Source organism: Elephas maximus, chromosome 12 (genome assembly GCF_024166365.1).
Source record: "Elephas maximus indicus isolate mEleMax1 chromosome 12, mEleMax1 primary haplotype, whole genome shotgun sequence".
NCBI classification, from domain to species: Eukaryota; Metazoa; Chordata; class Mammalia; order Proboscidea; family Elephantidae; genus Elephas; species Elephas maximus.
The window spans coordinates 103,816,977-103,837,069 of NC_064830.1; the positions used below are offsets into that span (position 1 = coordinate 103,816,977).

The window sequence follows — 20,093 nt, forward strand, 5'->3', positions numbered from 1 at the left end:
ATTGACTTAGACTTCTCCTGAAACCGTGGTCCCCAAACCCCTGCCCCTGCGACGGTGGCCTTCGAAGCATTCAGTTTGTTCAGGAAACTGCTTTGCTCTTGGTTTAGTCCAGTTATGCTGACCTCTCCTGTATTGTATTGTCTTTCCTTTCACCTAAAATCGTTCTTATCTGCTATCTAATTAGTGAAAACTCCTCTCCCTTCCTCTCTCCCCACTCTAATAACCATCAAGGAATGTTTTCTTCTCTGTTTAAACTATTTTTCGAGTTCTTATAATAGTGGTCTCATACGATATTTGTCCTTTTTGCAGGTTACTAATTTCACTCAGCATAATGCCTTCCAGATTCCTCCATGTTATGAAATGTTTCGCAGATTTCTCACTGTTCTTTATCGATGCGTAGTAGTCCATTGTGTGAATATACTATAATTTATCCATTCATTTGTTGATGGGCACCTTAGTTGGTTCCATCTTTTTGCTATCGTAAACAATGCTGCAGTGAACATGGGTGTGCATGTATCCATTTGTATAAAGGCTCTTATTTCTCTAAGATATATTCTGAGGAGTGGGATTGCTGGATTGTATGGTAGTTCTATTTCTAGCTTTTAAAGGAAGCACCAAATCGATTTCCAAAGTGATTGTACCATTTTACATTCCCACCAGCAGTGTAGAAGTGTTCCAATCTCTCCATAGCCTCTCCAACATTTATTATTTTGTGTTTTTTGGATTAATGCTAGCCTTGTTGGAGTGAGATGGGATCTCATTGTAGTTTTGATTTGCATTTCTCTAATGGCTAATGATCGTGAGCATTTGCTTGTGTATCTGTTAGCTACCTGAAAATCTTCTTTGGTGAAGTGCCTGTTCATACCCTTTGCCCATTTTTTAGTTGGGTTGTCTTTCCTGTCTTTTTAATGACCATTTGCTTTCTTCATGTATGATGTCCTTGATGTCAGCCCACAACTCAGTCTAGTCAGCAGTCATTAGTGTTCAGCGTGTCAAATGTATTCTTGAAATGATCTCTGAATTCAGGTGGGATATACTCAAGGTTGTATTTTGGCTCTTGTGGACTTGTTTTAGTTTTCTTCGACTTCAGCTTAAACTTGCATATGAGCAATTGATGGTCTGTTCTGCAGTCGACCCCTGGTCTCCTCCTGACCTCTCCTTTTTAAAAAATTAAAATATTGTTTTACACTTTTTATGTGGAGACGGGCGAATATAGTGAATCTCTGATGTCTTGTTACCAAGCTCTGTCAGCCATTGATCAGTGGCACTTCGTCTCCTGTCCACCCTTCATGTATCCTCTTCTTTAGAAGATTAGGAGTCCCTGGTGGTGTCAATGGTTAGCACACTCAGCTGCTCACTGAAAGGTTGTAGATTAGAGTGCACCCAGAGGCACATTGGAAGAAAGTCCTGCAAATTACTTCTGACAGATCAGCTATCGAAAATCCACTCTGACATACATGGGGCCGCCACGAGTTGGAGTTGACTCAAGTGCATCTGACGTACTGGTGGTATGAGTTTGAAGCAGACCTCAGACATCATACCATTTGTGCAGTGTTTTCATTTTTTGGTAGAAAGGTTATTATTGTGACCTTACTCACTGATTCCTTGGGGGCTGGATGGTTGGGCATTTAAAACAGATGAGCACTGAGGGCTTGACGTAGGCTGCTGCCAAGGTGGTGAGTTTTTTGAATTTCCGTAGCTCTTAGTAAGGTCTGATGAACGTCCTCTCTAAAGTGTGATATAGATTGTATACTGTCTTGACATTATTAATTGGCACTCTGCCATCTTGCAAAAGGATTTTGAGATAGCTTAAAAATATATATATACGTATAGTAAGATTGAAAAAGGCGTTCCTGGATGGCAGAAATGGATATGTGTTCGACTACTTACCAAAAAGTTAGTGGTTCAAACCCACCCTGAGGTGCCTTGGAAGAAAGGCCTGGCTACCTACTTCCAAAAAATCAGCCATTGAAAACCCTGTGGAGTGCAGTTCTACGCTGTGCACATGAGATTGGTATGAGTTGGAGTTGCCCTGATGGCCACTGGAACAAAGATTTTAAAAAAAGAGAAAATTCATCAAAGGGTGAACAAGGATCATGTTTGAATATGAAGCGAGTTACACGGGATACACATACAGGCATGATGCACGGTCTTACACGGTGATCAGAGGTTTGCTGCTGAGCGTTCTAGCAGCCAAGGTCAAAATCAAACCCAGTCAGTTCTGCAGTATCCCTAAGATTTACTAAGTGCATCTTTTTCTACCACTGGAGAGAAGTGTCCTGCCCGGGCTCCTCTAAAAGGGGCCATCGTGTGGCAGGTTAGGGGTAACTTGGTCTCTGAGCAGATGGCTGTAGGCACTCTGAGGCCTTTTTTCCACTTGTTTTTGAGATTTGCAGCTGTGGTAACCCAGCAGTAGCCATCATTTATTGAGCATCTATTATGTATGAGGCATTGTGCCAGGTGATTTTATTTCGTTAAATCTTCAGAACATTCCTGTTCCATAGATAGTATATTTTTCTTCTTTTTCAAGTGAGGAAGCGGAAATTCAGAGAAAAATAAATCGCTTGCCAAGGTTAGGCAATTATCTGTGCTCAGATTGTTAAAAATGTTTACCACCTAGATAATGAAACTGTTGCTTTATGTTCTGTGGCAAGTGTGTTTGAGTATGAAGACATGTGCTTTTTTGAAGATGACCTTGGCATGTCTTTGGGTCGTTGTCTGACCGGAAATTTGATCATTTTGGAGACGACAGGGTTGTGAGCCACGGTGGTCATGATTGGTGTTACGTTATTTTCATTGTATGTTGCCAATGCTGGATTTCATTTGCTTTGTTTTAATACAGAAAGAAAAGGAGCAACAGGAAGAGAAAAGTAGCTTGTTCAGGAGCACAGGGAAGAATGAAGACAGTGAGAGAAGAGCCATGATAACGCCTGCTCTCCGAGAAGCCCTCACCAAACAAGGTGAAAGCCCCCAGGAGTTGCTGCGAGATCACTGTACTCCAGGCATTCTAATTCACTACCCCTGAGAGGAAGCGTAAGACGAGGGTTGTGAGGATGGCGCTGCGTTCTGTTACACATAAGGTTGCTGTGAGCCGGAGCCTGCTCGACGGCCCCTAACGACGACAGTAAGAGGAAAAAAGATAATGTAGTTTGTATCTACAACAGGTTAGCGCTCGGCTGCTAACCGAAAGGTTGGCAGTTCTAACCCACCAGCTGCTCCATGGGAGAGAGATGTGGCAGTCAGCTTCCGTAAAGATTACAGCGCTGGAAACCCCATGGGGCAGTTCCGCTCTGTCTTGTAGGGTCGCTGTGAGTCGGAATTGACTCGGTGCCACACAACAGCAGCCGGTGTCTGGTTGGCCCTGTGCCTGTGGTACAGTGGCACATGGCGCTGCCTGAAGAGCCTGTCTGTGACTCACTTGAGTGTTGGCTGCCTGCGCCAGGAAATTTCTTCTTTTCCTGGTTTATCAGGCTGTTACCAATAGTGCAGTTCAAGCATGCAAATGGAAAGTGCTATTTATCACTGGGTTCTTTATACCCAAATCACTGTTCATTAAGGGAAAACTATTTAACGCGGAAAAACTTATATGGTGTATTAAGGCGGAATTAATTAGGAGTGTTTTATGTAGAAGTACCTTATCTGAATGTTTGTGGTCATACCTAATTAAGGACGCTGTAGTTAAATGAATGGCGTCCTGATGGCGCAGTGGTTGAGAACTCAGCTGCTAACCAAGAGGTTGGCAGTTCGAATCTACCAGCCGTTCCTTGGAAACCCTTCGGGGCAGTTCTGTTCTGTCCTGTAGGGTCGCTATGAGTCGGAATCGACCCGACAGCAGGGGTCAATGGGTATAATTAAATGAATAGGTAGTAGTGTTGGCATCCTGTAGAAGAAAAGTGTAGTGAACCGAGAGCCAGTAGAATTGCCTCCTTCCTTCCTCCTCCTTTCCTTCCTTCTGTATTTGTCGAGGATCTTTTATGTGAGAGTCCTGGGAATGCAGAGGAACACAGGATACGGGATCTCCTTCAAGGAACCATCAAATATATATTCATATATATATAGTTTTTTTTTCCTGCTTTTTAAGTGGGATATTTAGACCATTTACATTAATGAGAGCCTGTGGGAAGCACAAATGATTATGTGCTCAGTACTAACAAAAGGTTGGCGGTTTGAACCCACCTGGAGGTGCCTCGGAAGAAAATCTTGATCTAATTTTTTTTTTTTTTTAATAATAATAATTTATCGTGTTTTTGGTGGAAGTTTACACAGCAAATTAGATTTCCGTTTAAGAGTTTCTGTACACATTGTTTGGTGACGTTGGTTACATTTTTCACAACATTTCAAAATTCTTATTTCTATTCTTTACTTAAACATTTCCATCAATCTAGTTCCTGTGCGCGCCCCGCCCCCCCATCTTTGCTTTAGGGTAAATGTTAACTCTTTAGTCTCATAGAGTTGATTTTTTACAGGAGCCCAGTACTCACTAGTGATATTGTTTATTTTTGGATCCAAGATGTTATTAGCTGAAAGGCGACCTCCAGGAGTGGCTCTAGTTCTAAGTTTAAAAGGTGTCACAGGGCAACAGTCTCAGGGGTTCTTATAGTCCAGCAAGTCCGGGCCTTTTTTTAAAAAAGAATTTGAGGTTCGTTCTACATTTTTTTCCCATTCTGTCCAGGACCATCTATTGTGTCCCCGGTCAGAATGGTCGGTAGTGGCACCATCTAGTTCTTCTGGTCTCAGGATAGACGTGAATGTGGCTCACATGGGCTGTTAGTCCTGTAGATTAGTTTCTTCTTTGGGTCTTTGGTTTGGTGATCTACTCTGGAAGGTTGCAGTTTTGAAAACCCTGTGGAGTGGGGCTCTACTCTGTCCACTCGAGGTCGTTGTGAGTTAGAATCCACTGAATAGCAACTGGTTAGGCTTTCTTGGTTTATGATTGGCTTAAATCTTTCATCTTGGTATTTGTTTTCTACTGTCTTATTCTTCCATTTCCTTTTTTTCCTGTTTCTCTGCCTTCTTTTAGATTAATTGAATTTTTTTTATGGTTCTATTTTATTTTCTTCGTTGGCTTATTGCCTATTACTCTGTTTTGTTATTTAGTGATTGCTCAAGGTATTACGTGATGCTCCTCTGTTACAGCAGAGTAGATCTCTGAGTGGTACTCTACCACTTCCTGTATAGTGGAAGAACCTTACAATAGTGTGCTTCCGTTTTCCTCCTCTCAACCTTTATACAGTTGTCATACGTTTTGCTTTTACGTCAGTTGTAAATCCGGCACTACATTGTTATTATTTTTGTTTAAACAGTCAGTGGTCTATTAAAGTTTTAATTAATTAGGGGAAAATCTTGCGTATTTGCCCATGTCGTTACTGTTTTTGGTGTTCTTCATTTCTTTGTGTAGACCCACATTCTAGCTGATATCCTTTTCCTTCTGCCTGTAGGACTTCTTTTGACATCTCTTGTATTGTGGGTTTGTTGGTAATGAATTTCAGCTTTCGTATATCCGAAAAAGGCTTTATTTTGCCTTCATGAAAAAAAGTTTTTATTTTATTGTTGTTATTGTTGAGAATATACACAGTAAAACATAAAACAATTCAATAGTTTCTACATGTGTAGTTCAGTGACATTGATTATATTCTTTGAATTGTGCAACCATTCCCACCCTCCTTTTCTGAGTTGTTCCTTGCTTATTAACATAAGCTCACTGCCTAAGGCTCCTGTCTAACCTTCTGAGTTGCTGTTGTCAGTCTGATTGCACATAGATAGATCTTAAAAGAGCATAATGTTCAAGGCGGACATTTTTTACTAGGTAAGCTAGACTGTTGTTTGGTTTTCGGAAGATTTGAGAGGATGTTTTTGGTTTAAGTTTTGGAGGTTATCGCAGGGCAATAGTTTCGGGGGTTCACCCAGCCTCCGTGGCTCCAGAAAGTCTGGAGTCCATGTTTGCCTTCATTTCATTTCAGAACTTAAAGCCGTTATCCCTCTGTTCTGCTTGCGTCGCTTCTGATGAGAACTCTGGAGTCATCCTTATGTTTGTTCCTTTGAATGCAGTTTTTCCTCCCTCTGGCCACTTTTCAGATTATTTGTCTTTATTCCTGGTTTTGAGAAGTTTCATTATAATGGTCTCGATGCAGTTTTCTTCATGTTTCTTGGGGTTCATTGAGCTTCTTGTATATGTGGATTTATAGTTTTTATGAAATTTGGGCAAATTTTGGACATTACTGCTTCAAATAAGGACCCCTGGTGGCACAATCGTTAAGCACTTGGCTGCTAACCAAAAAGTCGATAGTTCGCACCCGCCAGCTGTGCTGTGGGAGAAAAGACCTGGCAATCTGCTCCCATAAAGATCACAACGTAGGAAACCCTATGGGGCAGTTCTCCTCAGTCCTACAGGGTCTCTGTGAGTCGGAATCAACTCGACTGCAACAGGTTTTGGTTTTTTAATAGGTTCAATAATAAAATTAAAAAAATTATTTTTTTATTATTGACCGGGAGCATCTTTTCATATGGTTCTTGGCCATTTGAATATTCTCTTTGGAGAACTGTCAGTTCAAATCGTTTACTCATTTTTTGATTGGATTGTTTGTCTTTTTGTTGTTTAAGTTGTAGAGCTTTTTTTTTATATATTTTGGATTAAAAAAAAAAACCGAAAACTGATATTGGACCCTTATTGGATATGTGGTTCCTGAAAATCTTCTCCCAGACTCATAGGTTGTCTTTTCACCTTTTTTTATAAAGTGCTTTGATGAACAAAAGTTTAGTTTTTATGAGGTCCTATTCATCTGTTTTTTCTTTGGCTGCTTGTGCTTTTCTTGTTATCTGGGGATCTTTTAAATGTTTATCTCTGTCTGAGAGTAACTGTTCAGTTGGACTCAGCTTCATCTTCAAATAGTTAAGCTGTGCTTTGTGAACGTTTATGTGCAAGATTTTTATGTAAATATGGAAGGGGGTAAAAGACAAAACCCTGTAATGTTGCCCCTAGAGAACTGTAATCCACATTGACATTGCTCTGTTATTTATCACACACTGTTACTGTGGGTGTTTGATCAGCCCCTGATCCACTTATGCCATCGTCAGGCTGTGTTTCTCCGTTTGCCTCACTTGTCTGCAAGTCAAGAGTCTTTTTTATGCAAGAGGCTCATGGTAATTATGACTTATTACTTGAAGCCTCATGAGAAACTATTAAATGCTTGCTGAAATCAGAATGTTCTACTTGTGTGCTCTGGCCTGGCTATTTCCATGCTTCTCGTATCTTATGTGGCTCCAGATTATGAAGCGGAAGAGCCCTAGTGTCACAACGGTTAAGTGCTTGGCTGCCAGCCAAAAGTTTGGCAGTTCGAACCCACCCGGCGGCTCTGCAGTGGAAAGACCTGGCAATCTGCTCCGGTAAAGACTATAGCCTGGAAAGCCCAGTGGGGCAGTTGTGTTCTATCACATGAGGTTGCTGTGGGTCAGAATCGACTTGACAGCACACGAACAACAGCAGCAAGGCTGTGCAGCGGTGCTGAGAATTCATACTAGGTTGTAGGTCCTAGAATCCAGTTCCCCTTCCTTTTGGGCAATGTTTCTTTGTCTTAATCTCCTGGCACCCATCTGAGTCTTCATCTTTTTTTTAAAGATTACAGATGCTAGTCTCTCAGTCCTTCATTTGAAATATATTGCTACTTGTTTTTGCTTTATAGCCCGGCATATGGTCCATTTTTATAAATTTTCCATGAGTTTGAAAAGAAGGTGAGTTCTGTAGGTGTTGGGTGTAGTGCTCAGCATCTGTGCTTGATCAAGCTTGTGTGTTGTTAGATCTTTCAGAGCTTTACTGATTTTTGGTCTGTGAGATCTGTTAGATACTGAGAGAGATTTAAACCTCCTGTGATTTCCCATTGGCCTTTGTTTCTCTATGTATTTTGAGTTTGTTATTAGAAGCAGGTACATTTTCAATTGTTTTTTCATCCTGCGAACTAAACCTTTAGTGTTTTCGGCTGCTGGGTGGTTGACTGCCATGATTTAAGCAGAGAAAAATGATTTTGTAAAAATTTTAAAACTAGCTTTTGGCATAGACTTACTTTGAGTCAATTCAGTTAATATGTTCCCTGTTTTTCCATTCAGGATATCAGTTGATTGGGAGCCACTCTGGGGTGAAGCTTTGCCGGTGGACAAAGGTACCAACTCACTTTTATTCAAATGTCGTTTCTGTTTTATTCAGCTTTTATATGGCTATTACATGCAAGCAATAACTTTTTCCATTTTTAAAAGTATATTTTATATTCAGTAAAATGCACAGATTTCGAATGAATTTTTAAAATGAATTCAGCGAATGACATTGTAAAACCCATATGGCCACCACCCCAGTTAAGATCCAGACTATTTCCTTTACCCCAGTAAGTTCACTTGTGCCTGTTCCTAGTCAGTACCGTCCTCACCCCAGCTGAGCAACCGGTGTTCTAATTGCTATCACCATGGTTTAGTTTTGCCTATTCTAGAAATTGATACCAAGGAATCATGCAATATGTATGTAGTAATTTTGTGGGTGTCTTCTTTAGCTTAGTATAGTGTTTCTGAGGTTTGTCCACATTATAGCATGTACCAGGAGCTCATTCCCTTTTATTGCTGAGTAGTATCCCATCGTATGAATATACCAGTTTATTGGTTGATAAATATTTGGGTCCTTTTCGGTTTTGGGCTATTATAAATAAAACTGCAATGAACATCCAGAGCATATTCCAGATTTGTGTTCTAGGTTCTGTGGAATAAACTGTTTATCTCTGATTATGGCACCAATTTGATATTTTGTTAATATATTTCAGTTTAAGGATTAAAACAGTTTTTATATATTTTGAATGGGTTAAGTGTTCATGTATTTTTCAAGTGGAAACCACAGGGTTATATAAAAAAGGTGTAAACAGTCAGTCCCCAGGTTACGAATATCTGATTTACGTACAACCCGTACTTATGAACCAACCCCTGTAAAGCCTATTATATAAAAAATTTGAGGTATGTACAATGGTTCATAATAACAAACAGGACTACTCTGCAGTGTGCATCAAACCATTATCATTACTGTATTATGTTAAAGGTGTTTACTGGAAATGTTTCTTTAATGCTTTTTATGCATAGAAAGATACACTACATACCACACGGGTAATCCCTGGATTCCCTGACAGGGTAAGTTCCATGCCAAGCTTTGTGCTGTCTGCCCGGTGTGGACAGTGAGTGGGCAGTGCCCCACCAGGCCCTGAGTTCCGTGCCTTGCTGGACCCCGCCCAGCCCAAGCCTGCCACCTGTGGAGTGGAGCAGAGTGCAGCCTGGCGCTCGGTGTTCCTGCATGGAAGCTGCACGCCTGCTGGCTCGGGACCCTGCGAACCATCGCAGTACTGCAGCCAAGGAGCTGCTGGTCAGATCTGCCTGGGATGCCATGGGGATGCCATGAGAACACCGTGTTAGGGGCTACCTTTCAAAGACCTTGTCGGTTTGCTCAGAAGAGGACTCGGCAGTTTGATGGCCAAAGGGACAGCGAACAGGGTCTCAGCAGGCCAAGCCTTGAGGTGTGTCCAGTTGGGAGGAGTGTCCCAACTGCTGAGGTGGTGCCCCTGCCCCCAGGCCTGGAGGCAGGGGAAGCATAGAGAAGCGTGTGAATAGACAGAATGTGATATGGACTAGTGGGTGCCAGATGTGTGGGAATACTGCTGTGGATCGGGCACTTTTCGGAACTGGGGAGAAGGCAGAAAAGGCTCTCAGCCCTGTGCCCTCGGGCCCGGCCCATGCCTGCCCACCCTGCCCTCCCGGGTGGCCCACGGTCTCTGCTGGTGGGAGGAGTGCTTGTTTGATCTTTATCTTGTTGAAGAGGAGATGGACTTTTTTTTACCCATCTTTTCTGCTTCCCTAGGAGATATTGATCACATTAAAGGAAGCATTACCTGAAAGCATTTGACTAACTGACGTTAGATATGAACCATACCTAACTCTTCCTACTTAGGTACAAATTGGACTTAAATTTAGACTTAAGAACAGAACGTGTTCATAATCCGGGGACTGTCTGTGCAATGAAGTTAGAATAATTTTTTTTCCTCTGGGTCATTGGCATAGAATGTAGTAGATGTTCAGTGAATGTTTATAAAGTGAACATATATTAAATATCTAAAATCAGGATATTTGTCTGCTTTCAGAGAACTACACTGATCGCCAGATGTGGTTTTGGGTGAACTTCGTTTTAAGTTAAAAATTGCTCTGGAGCTATTAGTTATTATGATGAGTGTGAAAGCTCTTTGGAAATGAATAAATTATGAAAGTGTAGGAAAATTTTCCTTTAGGCTTGGAGGTGACCATAATTAGTATAAATGAGGTAACAGACTGTTAAGTGGTGGCCCCCATAAAAGCATGGCTCCCAGTATTCACGCCCTTGTCTAGTTCTCTCTAGGCTTGGCTGTTTGACTTGTTTGGGCCAGTGGGATGTTGGCGAGCATGAAGCAAGCAGAGTTTTGATAGTGCTTGCATCTTGAGGCTGGTCCTCTTGGAGTGTTTCCTCTGGGAACCCCGCTACCATGCTGTAAAGGCCAGTCTAAACTGCTGAAGGAGGAGAAGGAGAAGCTAAGTGAAGGACAACCAAGGTGCCCAGGAGCATCAGCTGCAGATGCTGAGTTAGGCCTTCTTCAGTGTTCTTGCCTTAGCCAGACTCCGTCACATACAGCCACATGTGGTGGAAAATCTATCCAGCTGAGCCACAGAACTGTGAGAAATAACACACTGCACACACACTGGTTGCTGTCCAGTTGGTTCTGACTTATGGCAAGCCGAGGTGTGGCAGAGTAGAACTGTGTACCACAGGGTTTCAGTGGCTGAGTTTTTGGAAGTAGACCGCCAGGCTTTTCTTCTGAGGAGCCTCTGGGTGGACTGGAGCCTCCAACCTTTTGGATAGCAGCCGAGCGTGTTAACTGTTTGCACCACCGAGGGTGTGTGAAGGAATAGACTGGGGCATTAAGCCTCTGAGTTTTGGGGTAGTTGGTTTTGCAGCAGGAAGTATCTGAAGTATCTGAACCACATGATATTGGCTACTGCATCAGGCTGGATTCTCTAGAGGAGCAAAACCAGTGAAGCCTATATATATAAATATGTACACAGGGAGATTTATTTCAAGGAAATGGCTCACACCATTGTGGAGGCTGGCAAGTCCCAAATCTGTGGGTCATGCATCAGGCTGGAGGCTTCTCCTGACTCACATGGTTGCAGGGGCTGACGAACCCAAAATCTACAGGCCAGGTGGCAGGCTGCTGGCACACGTCCCAAGAACCAAAGGTCAGAGGATGACAAGTTAGATGTAGGATTGAGAGAGAGAGCTTTGCCAGAACATCCATATATATTGGATGTGGACCACACCCCCAAGGAAACACTTCTTATATTAGATCACAAAAATGGAGAATAATTACATAATACTGAGAATCATGGCCTAGCCAAGTTGACATGTAACATTAACCATTATTGTCCACCCCTTGTCAACTTGGCACCTGTACGCATCTCCTTAAACCATACGTAATCTCTAAGGACAATTATAAAGTCATACTTGTGAGTGACATGATAAAACTAACATGCATATAACCAAAAACATGCTAGCCCCATATACGTCTTATATTTTATAAGTGATGGGATAAGGGAGGGAAGAAAACAAAAATGTTTGCTATATATGTATATGCGTACATACACATGTGTATAATAAAACAAGGAAAAATACTCATAACAGTTACAGTCCTTGTTTCTGCAGCTGGTCATGTGGTCGTAACTGGTATTTAGTACTACTTTCTTCTACCACCCATTCTGTATTCTCTTTGCCCTCAGCAACTACCTCAGCTTGTTGTGATTCTTTGCCTGGTGGGTGATCCAAACCTTCATTCCTGAAGGGTCTGGGCCATTAGTAGTTATATTGGATTTGGGTTGCTGTAGTTTTCCGTTGTCTTTAATCACAGGGGGTATGGTAGTACTAAGAAACGTCCTAAGGGATCTCCTGCATTCCAGCCGTACTCTTCTTTACCTCTGTTATACAGTATCATTTCGATTTCCCCTTGGTAATCAGGATCAATCAAACAAGCCAAAATGGTAACTGTCTTCTTTGCCTGTTGATCCAGAGGCTCGAGGAGCCCAGAGTGGCCAGTGGCATTCTTAACTTCCAATTCAGTGAAATTAGTGTTGTGTCTCCTGGTGGGAATATTCCTCCCTTTGAAACTAAGACCTCCAGACCCACAGAGCATAAATCACAGGGATAGGAAGCAAAAATTTTGTGAGTGGGTCACTAGGGGTTATAGGAGTGGGGGCACTGCCATTTCTACCCTTTGATTCCAAGACTTGTGAATCCTGGCTGTGGGAAAAATAGGACCATATATTGGATGCTGGTTCAGAGCACATATAGCCTCCTGTAGAGCATCGTCCCAACCCTGCAAAGTGTTGCCACCTAGCTGGTACCGTAGTTGTGTCTTTAGAAGGCCATTCCATCATTCTGTCAAGCCAGCTGCTTCAGGATGATGGGGAGTATGATAAGATCAGTGAATTCCACGAGCATGGGCCCATTGCTGTACTTCATTTGCTATGGAGTGAGTCCCTTGATCCAAGGCAGTGCTGTGTGGGATACCATGATGGTGGATAAGGCATTCTGTAAGTCCATGGATGGTAGTTTTGGCAGAAGCATTGCATGCAGGGAAGCCAAATCCATACTCAGAGTAAGTGTCTGTTCCAGTGAGAACAAAATGCTGCCCTTTCCATGATGGAAGTGGTGCAAAGTAATCAGCCTGCCACCAGGTTGCTGGCTGATTGCCTCGAGGAGTGGTACCATATCGGGGACTCAGTGTTGGTCTCTACTGTTGGCAAGTTGGGCACTCAGCAGTGGCTGTAGCCCAGTCGGCCTTGGTGAGTGGAAGTCCATGTTGCTGAGCCCATGCATAACCTCTGTCTCTGCCACCATGTCTACTTTGTTCATGAGCCCATTGGGCAATGACAGGAGTGGCTGGGGAAAGAGGATGACTGGTTTCCACAGAACATGTCATTCTTTCCACTTGATTATTGAAATCCTCCCCTGCCGAGGTCACCCTTTGGTGAGTATTTGCACGAGGCACAGAGATCTTCAGTTCTTTGGCCCATTCAGAGTGGCCTAGCCACATACCTCTTCCCCATACCTCCTTGTCACCAGTTTTCCAATCATGTTCCTTCCAAGTCCCTGACCATCCCGCCAAACCATTGGCCACAGCCCATGAATCAGTATACAGCTGCACATCTGGTCATTTTTTCTTCCAAGCAAAGTGAACAGTCAGGTGCACTGCTGAAGGTTCTGCCTGTTGGGAAGATTTCCCTTCACTACTGTCCTTCAGGGAGGTTCCAGGAAAGGATTGTAGTGCTGCCACTGTCTACTTTGAGTAGTGCCTACATGTTACACAGAACCACCTGTAAACCAGACATGAGTTTTCTCTCTCTCAGCCTGCTGATCATAAGGAACTCCCCATGAGGCCATAAATGCAGACTGGTAGAGGGAATGTCAGTATGACAGGAGTGGAGACCAAGGGCATTTGGACCACTTCCTCATGCAACTTACTTGTGCCTTCAGGTCCTGCTTGGGCCCAATCTCATATATTCCACTTCCATTTAATGATGGAGTGCTGCTGTGCATATTTGACTTCATGACTCAGTGGGCCTTATAACAAAAACCCAGTTTGTGATGGGCACCTCAGGCCATATGGCAACTTGATGGCCCATGGTTAAGCATTCAGTCTCTCCTACGGCCCAGTAACAAGCCAAAAGCTGGCAGGGCTTTATGCCAAAATCCTAAGCATCTGTGCTGTGATTCACCAGTAGGGGCCTGCCAGAGATTCCAAACAGCATCTCTATCTGCCACTGACACTTCAAGCACCATTGGATCAGCTGGGTCGTTCGGCTCAAGTGCTTGCTGGATCATACGGCAGAGCTGCTTGCACGGGAGCCTGAACCCATTGCAGAGTCTTCTTTTGTTCTGGGCCCCACTCAAAACTAGAAACTTTTCGGGTCACCTGATAGATAGGCTGGAATAGCACACCCAGATGAGGAATATTTTGCCTCAAAAATCCATAGAGGCCCACCAGGCATTGTGCCTCCTTCTTAGTTGTAGGAGGGGCCAGATGCAACAGCTTATCCTTTCCTTTAGAAGGACTATCTCGACATGCCCCACACCACTGGATCCCTAGAAATTTCACTGAGGTGGACGGTGCCTGAATTTTTGTCAGGTTCGTCTCTCACCCTCTTGCCCCTGAATGTCTTACCAGCAAGTCTAGAATCATTGACACATTTTCCTTACTAGGTCCAATCAGCATAGTGACATCAGCATAATGGACCAGTGTGACATCCTGTGAAAGGAAAGGCAATTAAGGTCCCTAATGACTTAGGGTGGGAGAGTTGATATACCTCTGAGGTAGGACAGTGAAGGTGTATCGCTGGCCCTGACAGCTGAAGGCAAACTGTTTCTGGTGGCCTTCCAAAACGTGTATGGGGAAAAAGGCATTAGCCACATCAGTAGCGGCTACCAGGTTTCCGAAAATGTATTAATTTGCTCAAGCAGTGAAACCACACCTGAAAGAGCAGCTGCAGTTGGAATCATCACCTGGTCTCGGTCACAGCTATTCATCTGTGCCGTGGTAGCACATAAGCGGCCACAGACAACCTGTAAAGGATGGAGGTGGCTGTATTCCAACTAAACTTGTCTTACAAAAACAGGCAGTGGGCTGGATTTGGCCCACAGGCTCTAATTTACCGACCTCTGAGTTGAGTTCACCATCTCCCTCTCACAAATCAAGTGTACAGATAACTTCAAATATGAGAATTAGCATAAAGCCAGTTCCTATGAGGTGGAGGTCAAATATACCCCAGATGGCCACATTCTCCAAGCTGTTCATATGCTACCTCCTGAAATGGTTGGATGTCGACTGAGTCTTTTGTTACATTGACTATGTGTATTCCTTCCGTCGCCTTTTGAGGCTCTGTGTGTTAATTTTTTGCTCTTAGAATCCTTCTGAATTGCAACTTGAGGCTGTATTTTTTCTTCGTGATACTCTTGGTCAAAGACAAAGGACAGTTTATTACAACAATAACAGTAGTGAGAATGTTAGCATTTACTCTAGTTCTTGAGCCCCAGTTCCCATAAAGCAGCATTGGGAAGGCCGGATAACATCTGTGCATGCTTTACAGGCAAGGAACCCCAAGCATAAGGAACCTGCATCTTTTATTCTTGGCTGTCAACCTGCCTGACCTTTGCCCTAGAGGGAAAATTATCTTTACACCGTCTCCTCACTTCCTGACATAGATAGGTCCCAAAGTCCAGGTCGTTATGTGAAATCGATTTTATTTGAGAATGGGTGATGACCACATCAGATCACAAAATGGAGGACTACTGGATCATTGTATAACTGCCATGTCACATCATTACTTAACTGCCAAACCACTGAGAATCACAGCCCAGCCAAGTGGACACGTAACCTTAACCATCAAAGCCAGCACCTCATTGTTACTGCTAGACGTAGGTCATTAATGTGCCAAATAGATTTTTTACTATTGTTGCACATGCGAAATGTTGGATAATGAATCAACATGTGAGGAGAAGGTGTGTTATACTTTGTTTCTTATATACACCCTTCTTGTTTCCTCAACAATCTCAGTATGTTTGAATTCCACTCAATTCAGTTGACACAGAATATGCCCCCGATGTTATTTCATACCCACTCTCTCATATTCACAGCAGAGGTGCCCCTTCAGAGCTCTGCCGCCATTTCTGTAAGCCTGTCTCATCCATCCCTTGGCATTACAGGTAGTCCCTGACTTAAATGGAGTTCCGTTCACACCACTCCATCGTAAGTCGATTCTGATGTAAGTTGAATACCTCGTTTTTTTTTTTTTTCATTATTATTGCCTTTTATTATCAGTATCTTTATAAATCTGATCTTTATTTTTCTTTGGGGGTTGAAAACATTATGTATAAACTTACAGATACGATGACATCCGTATTTACGCACTACAACATTGTAGGTGGTATTTATTCCTAACAACAAGATGTACAAAAAAAACTAAAACAGACGGTCATAGGTGCAGTTTGTCGTAACTCGAATACGTTGTAAGCTGGAGACTACCTGTGTATATTATTAGACTAATATTATTTGAAGCAGTTGTGTGGATTAGAAAATCAAAGCATCAATAATCTTCCCTGTAGAGCTTTTGGAATTAGTGAGTCATACGTTCATTGTACTGGGTCTTAGAAAATCCAAAGCACTCTCAAAATATTATAACGCTGTAATGTTAATTTTCTGAATCATGTAGATACCAGGAGGAGTATTTATGGTTATGAAACACATGATTTCTTCTGAAAGACGATGCCTTGATGTTTTGTTTTTGTGCTTTGAGAATTTTATTCAAATTATCATTTGTTTTTTACTTGTCACAGTCAATGCTCCGAGGGAGAGGAGGTTGCTATAAACATACGTTTTATGGCATTGAAAGCCACCGCTGCGTGGAGACCACCCCCAGCTTGGCATGCGCAAATAAATGTGTCTTCTGTTGGCGGTAAGTGAAGACCAGTGGCTGTGGTGACCAGTGGCTGTGGTGACCAGTGGCTGTGGTGACCAGTGGCTGTGGTGACCAGTGGCTGTGGTGACCAATGCGTAACGATCAAAACTTGTGCCCTGATCGGACCCCTGGTGTTGCGTTGGTCCAGAGCTGTGGCTGCCCACCAAAAGGTTGGCAGTGCGGATCCACCAGGTGCTCCTTGGAAACCCTGTGGGGCAGCTCTAACCTGTCCTATAGGGTAGCTATGAGTTGGAATTGACATGACAGCAGTGGGTTTTCCTGCACTCAAAGGTAACCGAAAGCTCTGTGGTTTTTCTAATTAATCCCCTTTTCCATTCTTAGTCTTATATATTTGTGCATTTGGTTGTCTTTTCTTGACCAGATTTATCAGGGGCTTTTGGAGCCGTGGTGGCACGGTGGTTAAGAGCTATGGCTGGTAACCAAAAGGTTGGCAGTTTGAATCCACCAGCCGCTCCTTGGAAACCCTATGAGGTGGTTCTACTCTGTCTTACAGGGTCGCTATGAGTCGAAATCGACTTGATGGCAGTGGGTTTGGGTATTTAGTTGTCAGTTTTTTAAGTCTTTTTGAAGAACCATAGTTTAGCTTTGTGGATTCACGATATTATGTCTTTGTTTCACTAATTTCTATTCTTTATTATTATTTTTTCTATAAGTATATTCCTGCTCTTTTTCTAATTTGAGTTGGACAGTGAGTGTGTTAATATTCAGTCTTCTCTAAATCTTTAAGGTTAGATGTTTCTCTCTAAATACTTCTTTAGCTATATTCCATAGATTTTGATTAGTAGTATGTTAATTATTCAATTGTAAATAGTTTCTAGTTTCCATTATGACTTCTTTGTAAACTCACAGATCAATGAAGTATTTTGAAAATTACACATAAATTAGATTTGGGGAGTTACATTTTTGTTATTAATTTTTGACAAAATTATATTGTTCTAGAACATAATCTCTATAATATAAATTATGTATATACATACATTATTTGAAATTTTTTGGTTAATTTTTGCAAATCTCTGATATGTACGTGAGAAGAATGTATTTTTTAAATTGTTGGGTAATAAAAAAGCAATAAAGTCCGTTCTGTGTTACTGATGAATTGTGTCCTTATATTTTAGATGCGTTGTTCATAAACAAGTGTTTCTATGAATTAATTTTTTAAATGAACTTCATTGAAGTTTAATTTACATACAATGAAATGTACCTATTTAAACCATACAGTTTAGTGAGTTTTGGTGAATGTGTACACACGTGTACCCACAACCACAACATTTGGGACATTTTCATCTCCCTGTGAGGTTCCTTTGTGCCCCTTCCCAGTCAACTACCCTCACCCCACCCTGGCCCCAGGCAAGCACTACTGCTTCATGACAGTATAGATTATTTTTGCCTTTTTATAGGCTTGCATAGAAATGGAATCCTACAGTATGCACTTCCGTATCTGGCTTCTTTTGCTGAGCAGAATTTTTGAGATTCATCCATGCTGTTGTGTGTGCCTATCAATAGTCTGTTTCTTCTTACTGCTGAGTAGTGTTCCGTTGTATGGCTGTACCACGGCTTGTTTATCCATTCACCTCGTGGTGAACATTTGGGTTGTTGCCACGTTCTGGCTAAAGCTGCGGTGAACACTGGTCTGTAAGACTTTTGTAGACAAATATTTTCTTGCATAGACACCTGTGTGTGGAGTCTTTGGATTCAAAAGTCTATTTGGATAGCTTGTCTTTAGCTGGTGAGTGATTATTTGTATTGATAAATATGGATACATTGATCAATTACTGATAAGTATTTATTTTTATTCTGTTATTTAGTGCTTTCTATTTACCTTGAATTTTCTGTTATTTTTTTCTTCATCTCTTTTTCTAAGACTACTTTTATGCTAAAGTACCAGTTTGGGTATTTATCTGTGGGAGATTATATTGCTGTAAATACAAACACTTGGTGGTGTGTTTGAGATGGCTACAGTCCATCATATGTGGAATCAAATCTTTTAAATGAATTGAGAATTTGTAAGTGAAAGAAGATGCCTGAATTGTAGAAATCTTTTTTGAACTTCTTACTGTTAACCTGTTTCTGCCCTTCACTGCTGACTGTATGCTCTTCAACGCCTCAGCTCTTTACAGGCTGACTACCATCATGCCTACATTGTTACTCATTTTGTTGTGATCCCTGTTGACCTCCTTACCATCCAATCCAATAGAAGTGACTTAAGTCTCACTTTCGTTGAACTTTGTAACAAAATTCAGCTACAAGACCCTATTGGATTCAGTTACCCCAATGTCTCCTACTTTTCTCCCTCTGTGACCCTTTGCCAGCTTCTCAGTTTCCCTGTTAGCTCTTCTTCAGCTTGTTTTTTGCATGATGCGTTCTCTCTGACTCTGTCCTTGGCTTTTTAAAAATCACTCTACATTGTACTGGTAAGAGTGGTAAACCATCTCCATGAAGCAGGCAGTCAATGACAGGGTTATTAACCATCCCATAATAGTTGTTTTTCAGAAAAGTCTAGTCTTGCTGCGTTTTCGTTACAACTTTTACAGCACTTCACCATGATTGGTTGAATCCCCAGGGGCACTGACTCCGAATCTGCCCGCTCTATGACCTTCCCAGGGTGACAGTAGCGAGCTGTCACCATTTTTTTTAGGGCTGTGCACAATATTTTTAGAGCTGTGCACAAAAGCTCATTCACTAAGATTATGTGGACTGCGCTGTTCCTGCATATGCATGTCCCTCCCTATAAAAGGAGCCAATGTGCCCTGGTTCAGGGAGCTGGCAGCCTTAGGTCATGAGACCCCACCTGTCTCCCGGTTTGCCAACTGTGAATAAACCTTTCTGTCCTTCAACCCTGTGCCTGGCTGACTTCAATTCGCTAGTCTGCTTGACGAGAACCTATTCTGATGGCTTCATTGACACCTTTATATTCTTTATCTTTAACTCTGTTCTCCTTCCTGGGCTTTTATTCTCTTTTTCCAATTGAATATATTCTCTCAGTTGATTCACAGAAACTTCAAGCCCAGCTTGTCCACGGTGGAATTTATTACGTTCTCTGCTGACCTGTTCTTCCTGTTCAGTTCCTGTTTTGAATAGTGGCTCCATTAGCCATCCAGTGGCCCAGGTTGGAAATTTGTTCTCCCTTTCCCTAAAATTCACTACATTCATTTGTTTACCGGTTGATTTTATATTAAAGTCAGCACCTATGCAGCTTTGTCCCTTTCTGTCTGTGCTGTTTTGTCACAAACTGCATCTTTATGTAATGCTTTTAATAGAAATTTATAATTCTTTTATGCCTTCATCTTATGTAGAAAACAAAAAGGAGTTATAAACCAAAAACATAGTAATACTTGTTTTGTGTTTACCTATGTAGTTACCGTTACCAGTGTTCTTTATTTCTTTGTATCATTTCAGGTTACTGTCTAGTATCTTTTCATTTCAGCCTGAAGAACTCCCTTTAACATTTCTTATAGGGCAGGACTGCTGCTGACCAACTCCTTCAGTTTTTGTTTGTCTGGGAATGTCTTAATTCCTCTTTC

The 20,093-nt window shown here is 42.0% G+C and overlaps 1 protein-coding gene across 1 annotated transcript in view; it reads left to right on the forward strand.

Moving 5' to 3' along the window:
* Window positions 1-20,093, forward strand: part of LOC126086485 (S-adenosyl-L-methionine-dependent tRNA 4-demethylwyosine synthase TYW1) — a 191,661-nt gene that overhangs the window by 46,259 nt on the left and 125,309 nt on the right. Inside the window, exons 8-10 of the mRNA XM_049902724.1 lie at window positions 2,843-2,960; window positions 8,101-8,153; window positions 16,430-16,548. Of these exons, the coding sequence (XP_049758681.1) occupies window positions 2,843-2,960; window positions 8,101-8,153; window positions 16,430-16,548 (290 nt within the window). The remainder of the gene's footprint in view (window positions 1-2,842; window positions 2,961-8,100; window positions 8,154-16,429; window positions 16,549-20,093) is intronic.